Source organism: Alligator sinensis, unplaced genomic scaffold (genome assembly GCF_000455745.1).
Source record: "Alligator sinensis unplaced genomic scaffold, ASM45574v1 scaffold29_1, whole genome shotgun sequence".
NCBI classification, from domain to species: Eukaryota; Metazoa; Chordata; order Crocodylia; family Alligatoridae; genus Alligator; species Alligator sinensis.
Genome location: NW_005841933.1, coordinates 2,007,292 through 2,016,454, shown reverse-complemented (window position 1 = coordinate 2,016,454; position 9,163 = coordinate 2,007,292). Strand labels below are relative to the sequence as shown.

General features: G+C 43.6%; 1 protein-coding gene across 3 annotated transcripts in view; it reads right to left on the bottom strand.

Annotated features, from left to right (window-relative positions):
• The window catches only part of RFTN1 (raftlin, lipid raft linker 1), a 139,415-nt gene extending 130,588 nt beyond the window's left edge, over window positions 1-8,827 (bottom strand). The window contains exons 1-2 of one of the 3 annotated variants that reach the window (XM_006019573.3): window positions 8,599-8,827; window positions 2,438-2,593 (exon numbers count right to left, since the gene is read on the bottom strand). In XM_006019573.3, the coding sequence (XP_006019635.1) occupies window positions 2,438-2,582 (145 nt within the window). In that variant the 5' untranslated portion in view covers window positions 2,583-2,593; window positions 8,599-8,827. Of the gene's footprint in view, window positions 1-2,437; window positions 2,594-4,224; window positions 4,350-8,598 lie in introns of those variants that run through there. The other 2 variants (XM_006019572.3, XM_025198975.1) reach the window with 2 other exon arrangements.
• Between the last annotated feature and the right edge of the window lie 336 nt (window positions 8,828-9,163).

The following is a 9,163-nucleotide window of genomic DNA, read 5'->3' as shown; positions in this document are numbered from 1 at the left end:
AGAGGGGGGGGGGGGGGGGGGGGGGGCTGAGGAAGGGCTTAAACCCCCTCCCTCACCTGCACGGGACCCCAGCTGGGGTCTGTCTAGCAGGGGCAGAGCAACCCCTGACAGACTTTTCCTCTGCTCCCTAGTTGAGTGGAAGTGGGGGCTGGGGAGGAGAAGGCATGGCCAGATGCCAGCCTGGGCTGGCATGCTGAGGCATAGAGGGAAGGAGGGGGTTTAGGCCCCCCCCAGCCCCTCACCTCTGCCTCAGTATACTGAACAGGGCTGGCATCTGGCCATGGTCTCTGTTCTGTGCTTGAGCAGTAAGCAAGGAAAAGCCTGTCAGGGGCTGCTCTGTGCTTGCCAGGCAGACCCTGGCTGGGGTCCCATGCAAGCATGGGACAGGGCTTAAACCTCCCTCCCTCCTCCTATGCCTCAACCTGCTGGCCCAGGCTGGGGTCTGGCCACACCCCCCACTCTCCACTCGAAAAAAGGAAAAGCCTGTCAGGGTCTGCTCTGCCGCTGTCATGCAGACCTGGCTGGGCTCTGGAGCCAGGTTTCCCCTGAACCCCTCTCTCAGCCAGCTGGAGCAATGATAGGGCTCCAGCTAGGGAAAAGAGGGGTGGGGCCAACCCTGCTCTGCTGGAGCAGACAGCACAGCCTAGGGTTGCAAAGCACCCTGGGATGCTGAGAGACTGTGAGTTAACTTGAAGCAGGAAGGGGTCTGGGACAGAAGTTCCATAAACCGGTTTGACCCAAATCAGTTCAGTCTGATACTATAGTCAACCAGGTTTATCTTAAACCAGTTTCAGCCATTTTGAAAGTGTTTTAAGTGCACTGTATTTCTGTTGTGTTACAATCTGAACTGGTTTCTGATGATTTGAACTGGTTTATGTGTAACTTCTGTTCCTAGCCTAATACTTTGGGAGGTGCCCCCCCATCTTAGGGGGGTTAGGTTCCTCACCCCCCTAAGATGACAGTTTGAGAAGTAACCAGGGTACATAGATTGAGGTGCTCCAGCTGTTTGCTATGGCTTTTAATTCAAAGGGCACTACTTCTCCAATCAGTTGCATGGGACTATGGCCATGGACAGGCATTATATTTGTGCTGGGAGAAAAAACGCCCTTCTCCTGGCACAAGAAAAGAGTGTATAGCCACTTAAAGGGTGTCTTGTGGCAGAGACATGGCTCTTCCAGAAAAAAAAGAAGAGCACTTCCAACCAGGTAGATCTCTGTTCTCGTGTACCAGTTTGAACAGCTGTATGCATTTCCCACTCCTTTCATAGACTGGAGTCAACACAAGGGCATATCCTCACAACCTGACTCCTTCCAGGACCAAGAGACATTTCTCCATGCTGTCAAAGAACCAGGACAGCAGCCAGGGCTAGGTTTTTCACCCCTGCAAACTTCCCAAAAACCTGCAGTGCTGGAATTGAACATTTGTGCATACCCTATATCTGAGGTCCAGGTAATCAGAGAAGTACCCTTTGAATTAAAAGCTGTATCAAACAGCTAAAAGACTCTCCCTTAATTTGGCAACCCACTGCAAATTAAGTTGGTTCTGAACCACGAGGGCAAATGATCTGGGTTATACTGTCTCTAGAGAAGATAAGTCTCTAGTCGTTTATCCCTTTATCAACTAGAGAATGTGATGTTGAACTCTGCATGAATTTAGCTGGCCAACCGGGTTCTGGAGTGTGATCACATAGCAGCAAGCCATCGTCCCCTGCTCCAGCAATAGTTTCCCAAATGGTTTAGCATTCCTGGATGTAAAATGGACAGGAATAGCCTGATCAAGTAATAGAAAGTATGGATGACAGTGACCTGGGAATCTAGGTTCACAGATATCAGTAAGAGAAAAAAACAACTAGAACATCTACAGACAGTGGCAGGAATGAAAATGCAGACCCTATTTGGTTATTAATAGAAGGACAAAGTTAATTGTTGAACAACATAAAGGAAAAAAAATTGCAACTACATAGCACTTGACCTCTCACCTTCCTGTTTTTTCAGATTTTTCCTTTTGCCACTCTCTATCTTGCCAGTGGACCAGACCAAATTAATGAAAGAAGATGACCCGCAGGCATTTGTAACAGCCTGAGGATTATGAAAGACAGGTCAGCAAACGTGACAATACCAAATTGAACCCCTTAGAACAGCCATCTGACGAGCGGGGAACAGTGGGAAATCACACAGGCTTCTAGCTGTGAATCACTTTCCCAAATAAAATCTGGATAATGAGCAAAAGTAAATAAACCCAAATTTATCCTTTCACATGCAATGATATTAATATAATATAAAGAATCCCTTCTAAAACCTGAACCCCGCCCCGCAAAAATAGCCCCCACATTTTAGGCACTGGTTTAAAATGCACAGTAGGAAAATGCTGAATAAGCTTTCCTTAAATTGTCTAATTTAACAAAAAATAGCCAGAAGATAAATACTTGCGTACTTACTATCATTCAGTGTTGTAAAGTCCAGGAAACGATATTCGTAGCAAACATCTATCTTGGTTTCTACCTGGGGCCTCTTCAAAGTTGAATAGATATTACCAGGGCGCTTTTCATCGTGTTTCTCTAACTTGTTTAATCCACAACCCATTTCAACAGCTGCTGATAGAGAGAGGCATGGGAAAAGGAAGAGAAAATAGAATTCAGCATTGATTCTTCAATTACATATGTCGTATCATCAAAACTTCGGCAATTTTTATTTTTTAAAGAGGTAAACTGCCCATGGATTTTTATGAAATAGCATAAATGAACTATTTTTATTATATACCATGCAGATTTTGTTAATTTTATTGGAAGACTGACAGGGTAATCTATATTGTACCTTGTCTGGTACGTACTAAAATATATCTGAAGGACATATATTCCATTATAAAAAAGTAATGGAAAAATGAAATATGATGTTATTAAGCATTCAACACATATATAAGCAACAATTCTGATATATCCGTCCCTGTTATGGGAAAATTCAATTGTAGCTGTCCAACTTTAAAATTTTAAATCTTTTCTAAAATGTATGTACTTCTATGTAGAAAACAGTTATCTGTGTAACTAGATTTGTCAGGTTTTCTGTAAAAATCCAAGTTTCCCCTTTTCAGGGAGGAAATAATATTTTAAATAAGCTGCAACTGGCCAATCATGCATGGTAGCCTAAATATATAAATTGGAAACAGAAATCAACATGTGTTAAAAAGAAGATTTGTAGCTTTGGTATGAAAATGTACCAAGAAACATTACACAAACGTGCATCAAATGTCATCCTATGCTTTAAATCTTTAGGGGTTTGCTCTACAAACCACCATCCCAACCCTGAAACTTCTCTGTTTATTTTGGCAGAATAATATAAACTACATTATTTTACTCATTTCTATAAGCTAGACTCAGCTATTTTATTTTGTGAAATAAGAGCTAAGAATATTTAAATATCTTCTTCTATGCCAGACAATAGTTTCTTCTGTTAATGCCAATAATCAGCACTGCAAACATTTAGCAATTCACTGAACATGTTTCCTTTACCAAATGAAAATTCCTTTCCTTTGTTCACTGAGCTGTATTAATTCACCAGACAAGGTTCCTTAGGCACTATGGGTAGCAAAAGGTTAAAATAAAATGACGAAAAACACTCTTACTTTGATGTCCTGATTTGTCAAGGTCCTTAAGCATAAGAGCTGTCTCATTACCTTGCTTTTAATGGGACTGCTCAGATACCTTGTAAGCATGTGCCTAAGTACCTTGTTGAATCAGGAACCAGGACAGCAAGGAGATCTCATCAAAAGAAATCACCTGGCTGTATTTCAGTGGTGGACTGATATAATCCAAATGTAAAGCATATTTTTATATACAAATATTTATAAAGCATGATGGAATAATAAAAACAGTGTTTTGAAAGTACTTTGGGCACATGAAGAGTCCCACTGAAATCATCAAAACTCTTTATGGAGTTGGGATGATGTGCTAAAAAATTCAGTAAAGCCTCAAAAGAGACATTAAAAACCACTGCTCAATTTTACCAAGAGTTTTGCATTTTTTCTGAGTCAGTTGGAAGGCACTGGAAAATGCTGTATTTACTCAAATCCAAGATGAGGTTTCCCACCCCTGCCCCACAGTCGACATGGTGGGGGAAAAAGCCTTGTGTTAGACAAGGAGATTTAAACAATTCAGTCTGCCAACTCATTTTCTATTTAGAATAACAAAATTCATCCTATAAGAATGCTGTGATCTTAATAATCTCTTACATCATTCACATGTTCAGCCATTCGGATACACCTAGAAATGAAACCTAGACCTGACTGTAGATTTCTTAGTCTGTATCTCATTTTTAATTCTATGTACCAAAATTGAATATAATGAATTGAAGATCATCATCAAAACCTACAGTTGAATAGTTCTTAGATACTGCCTTCTGAATGACAAAGTAGGGTCACCACTAGTAGAAAATGGTTTTCCTGTTCCACGGATTACAGTTTCCACAATTTACCTGAGTTTCCCTTATCTTGAGTGAGCCCCTTAATAGATGTCAAGTCAAACTGCCGCATTTTCCTCAGAGTCCAATACATATTTACTTACTATACAAAATAAAATGGCTCAAAATAGAACAGACTGACACACTCCCCACCCAGAACACATCCTAGACCTGAAAAACTTTCCCCGATGGAAGTTTTACTGGCATGTTCCCAGAAGCTGGTCTAGAACCTTCAAGAAACAGTTATAGTTGCCAAGACAATCCTTCTACTTTTTGGACTCTTCCATGATTCATGAAAGCAGATGCAGTTGACTAAAATGATCAAAAATGTGACAGGAATTGATTTTCTACCTTTTAGAGATCTACCACCTTGTCTGTTCTCAGTTTATCATCTCCAAATCAAAGTTTTATTATACTGCTGGTTGAAACCCAGCATCTCAGTCCATATTAAAACAAATATGAAATACCCTCCGAGACAAACAGCATTAAAGTACTCTACCAGACTGAGACAAGATAATTTTATATATTTAATATTTATATCACTGTAGCGCCCAGAACCTGTGCTATACAAACAGAAAAGCTATTGCCAACCTGTTATTAAACAGAGTTAGCATGGAGTAAGCTAGTTCCTACTACTGCACTAAAACAACCAACAATCTTGTTTTAGAAGTCTTATCATGAACTTTGAATTTGCACTGGAGGAGAGAGCATCAGAGCTCTTCCCTGAGCCTGCAGCACGGCTACAGTAAGCCTCTAAAGGATGGGAAGGGTGAAGCTAGTTTGCTCCTCTCATTTCAGTTGCTGCCAGTGTAGGCTACATCAACACAATCTTGCTCCTTGGCTAGTCACATCAGCCTGAGGAAACACAAAGGGAAAGAACGGTCTACATCAGACTAGGGAAATCTCCCAAGTCAGTCATTCTTGTGAAGCATTTTGATTCCTCCCTCTTTTGATTATTAATCAAATGCACATACAATGTAAAATTTTCACAAGGCAGTAGCCCTGAATTATCTGTGTTTTACAATCGTGCTTAGAAATAAACGGGTATGTAAATGTACACATGCAGTTTATGATATAGTGAGGTTACAGACAGATAGGTAAACAGTTCTCTAAGCCAGGGCCGTCCCACTGGTGGTCTGCGTCAGATTAACATGTGGACTGTGGGCTCCTGCCCAGCTGCTGTTTCTGGTTCCTGCTACAGTAGCTGCCAGGGTCTCCAGGCTCCCCCTACCTCTTCCAGTTTCTGCTTCCTGCTCCTAGGGTCAGCAGCTCTGGGATGCCTCTACCGCACATGCACCTCTGGGGTGCCCCTGCTGGCAAATCAAAGCCAAAGTGGGGACAAAAAACTCAAGCAATTGAATGCACTTGGATAAACCCTTGGTTAAAGAGTTGTCTGCAAATAAATCATAGGACCCAGGAGGCCCCTTCCAATCCTATGTTCCACTCAAGGCAGAGGGATCAAATATCCCCCATCTGATAATTCTAGCACCTGAAATTGTACAGCTACAAGGATAAGGAACTGGCTAAAAAGGAGACAAGATTGGGAAGCATCAGGCTAGAAGGAGCTCCAGACTCAGATCTGGACCTAACCTTGTTTGATATTTTGCATTGATGATCTTGGCACAAAAGTAGCATGGGGCTAACAAATTTTTCTGGACACAAAGGTTCGATCCACTGACAATGAAAATCAGAATATAACAAAGAAAGAAATGGATGATCTTGAGGACCGGAATAATAGAACTGGGATGAAATTTAATAGCCTGACCTGCAAGATCATGCACTTAGGGACCGATAAGAATGCCTACTATAAACCAGTCCTTCAGTCTAAAATGACAGAGAAAAAGACAAACTTAGGTGTAAAATAATTAGTTGATCATTGAATGTGGCCATGAAAAAGGCAAATGCAACCCCAGAATCAAAATCAAGCAAGCTATTTCGAATGAAAAAGTATTAATGCCATGGTACAAAGCACTGGAGAACTCCTCAGGAATACTATGCCATTTCTGCTTATTGTGAGTTCACGAAAGATTAATTCAAGCTAGAAAAAGTTCATAAGAGGGCTACTGGGATCAAGGGAAAAGACAGGTCTCTCTTATGGAAGGCTAGAGAACTGGGGTTGTTTTGCATAGCAAAATGGTTGGAAAAGGGATCCCATTGTTCTCTATAAATACAAGGGAGTTTTGTCCCTCTCAGAACTTCTGTTTAAGCAAAAAGAGATAAGTCAACAAGCCATGACTGGGACAGCAAGAAAGTTGTCTTACAAGATTCAACATTCTTACAAGAACAAATTGGTATAAACTCTCCATCAATAAATATCAGCTGGAGAGGAAGGTTTCTAACCATGAAAGTTTGTTCTGGAACAGGCTCCAAATGTGCAGTGAAGACAAAAAAACCCCTAACTAGTTTTAAGAGGGAACTTGATCAGGTTATGAAAGAGATTATATGATGGTGGTTGGTGTCTGGATTCAATGACTCAAGAGGGCCGTCACAGTCATATGAGTGAATTACTTAGTATAACTAAGTTTCCCAGCACCACAGCTCTGGGCTGCTTTAAGTAACTAGTGACATTTATACTTACTCATTCTGCACTACATTTTCACTCCAAAGCCAGGGGAATACCGACATTTAAACAATGGAAAACCCCTTCCTGAATGTAAATAAAGTTGAGGTTACCTCAGATTCTTAAAATAACAACAGCAGCACTAGAGAATAAAACGCTTTAAGAAATATCAAGAATTAAAGATATAAATGTGACCTGTGGTACTGTGAAAAACTAATTACACATGTCAAAAGCTAATGGACTGGAAGTACTGAGATGGAAATGTAAAAACTTTTACAATATTTTCACCTTGTAAACTGGATATCATTTAAGTCTTGGCAATGTTAATTATTTTTCTATGTAGCTGAAAAAAAAAACTGAGTACTGTAGGAGTCCAAATGGAACAACTGGCAATTTCTTTAAACCTGATAAAATATCCTCTAATGTTTTCAAACGAAGTTTGGGAAATACAGTGTAATGGAATTCTTATAGCTTTACTCCCAATAAATATTTCCTTTTAGAACAAAACATGTCTATTAAGCCAGCATGGCAACCTGGGGTCAGTGCTCTGCACTGCTAAACAGTAGCCCCTAGTTCAGTTTGCTGTCCCAGTCATGGCTGGGAGTGCCATAGAGAAAGCAGGCCAAGTCCTAAGAGAGAACAAATGTCTTCCATCTCTTGACAGCAATCTGTGATGCTTCCAACTTGCCAAAGGATTAGCTCAAAAGGGAATCCATCCCGCCTGCTGCCCCTTTTCCAGAAGTATGAAGGGCAACTGGGGTGATGAAAAGTGGGCAACTTAATAGCTCTGACAAGGATGCAAATGAAAAAAAAATGGAAGGAAAGTATCTATATCACATTCACATTATAGAAACACATCCCCCTAGGTGCATTTAATAACCCTAGTATTGCAGTAACCCCTTCTACATGAACAGAAGCCTGCTGAAACAAAGTGGACTTGGAAGACATGCCCAGAATCCAGTATCTGAAAATAACAGAAGCTATTATCGAATCAGATAGGGCAAAGGTGAATATGTTCAGAAAGGCATAAACCTTCTGCCTGTCTTCAACTTAACACCACTCTCTTCTCTGTCACATCAGTGATGGCTGTGAGTAGAAACGGGATGGCGTGTCACAGCTTTTGAGTCTGTTACTTTACTAAGGAATTTTCACACCAGAAACACTGACATACGATGACTATATTGGTTTGCCCAACCACGTACCCCGGGCGCCCCTACCTGAACCTACACTGAAGCTGTCGCGCAGAACTTAGCCCAGGCACACAGGAGGACACGCTGCTTTGGGGGACTGTCTTACTTCCTGGAGCCGGACAAGTCTCTGCTCCTTCCTCCCTCAAGCCGAGCCTTGGAGCCGGTGTCACGCAGACAGGCAGAAACCGTGACCGGGGTATAAGCAGACTGAAGTCGGGGGCAAGGCAGCGCAGCCCTCGAGGAGTGTCCCGGGCTCGCCAGCACCGTTCTGAGCTGGAACGTTCCAGGTACGTAGCGTTCTCAAAAGGAACGTTCGAACCGTGCGCCGCGTTCGAAATGGGAATCTGAGCCCGCCGCAGGGCGGGCGGACAGAGCGCGACTCCCCGCTTGTACTTACGGTCTGGTTCAGTGACTCCGGCAGGCTTTGGATCAGGCTCTGCTAGGACGAGCCCGGAGCGCGGCGAAACCAGGCGGCTCCGTAGAGCTGCAACTCAGCAGCCCTGCCTGGCACAGGGGGAGCCCCGTTACCTGGGACGGTGCGCGGCGTCCTCCCTCCCGGGCTCAGGGCGCTCCGCAGCCCGGCGCGCCGCGAGGCGGAAAGTTTGTGCCCATGCAGCAGCCCGCGCCTGCCGGGGCGGCGCTGGTTCCGCTGCACTTCCTCTTCCTCCGCCTGCCGCTCCCCCGGCCAGGAGGGAGCTGCCCCGGCCCCGCCGTAAGCCCCACCTCGGGCACCTACTGGCCGCGCTGCCCCGCTTTGCCCCTCGCATCAGCCAAGTCCCTCCTGACAAACGCCTGCCTCCCCGCTGGGGAAAGGGGGGTCCGGCAGGGGGCCCCTTCCCCTCGCCTCCCACCTAGAAACCACCCGGCTCCCTCCGAGACAGCTCCCCTGGACAGAGACCGTGGCATTTTCTGGCACGGATGCGATCTACTGCCAGGCTGAACTGGCCTCGATCCCTTCTCCT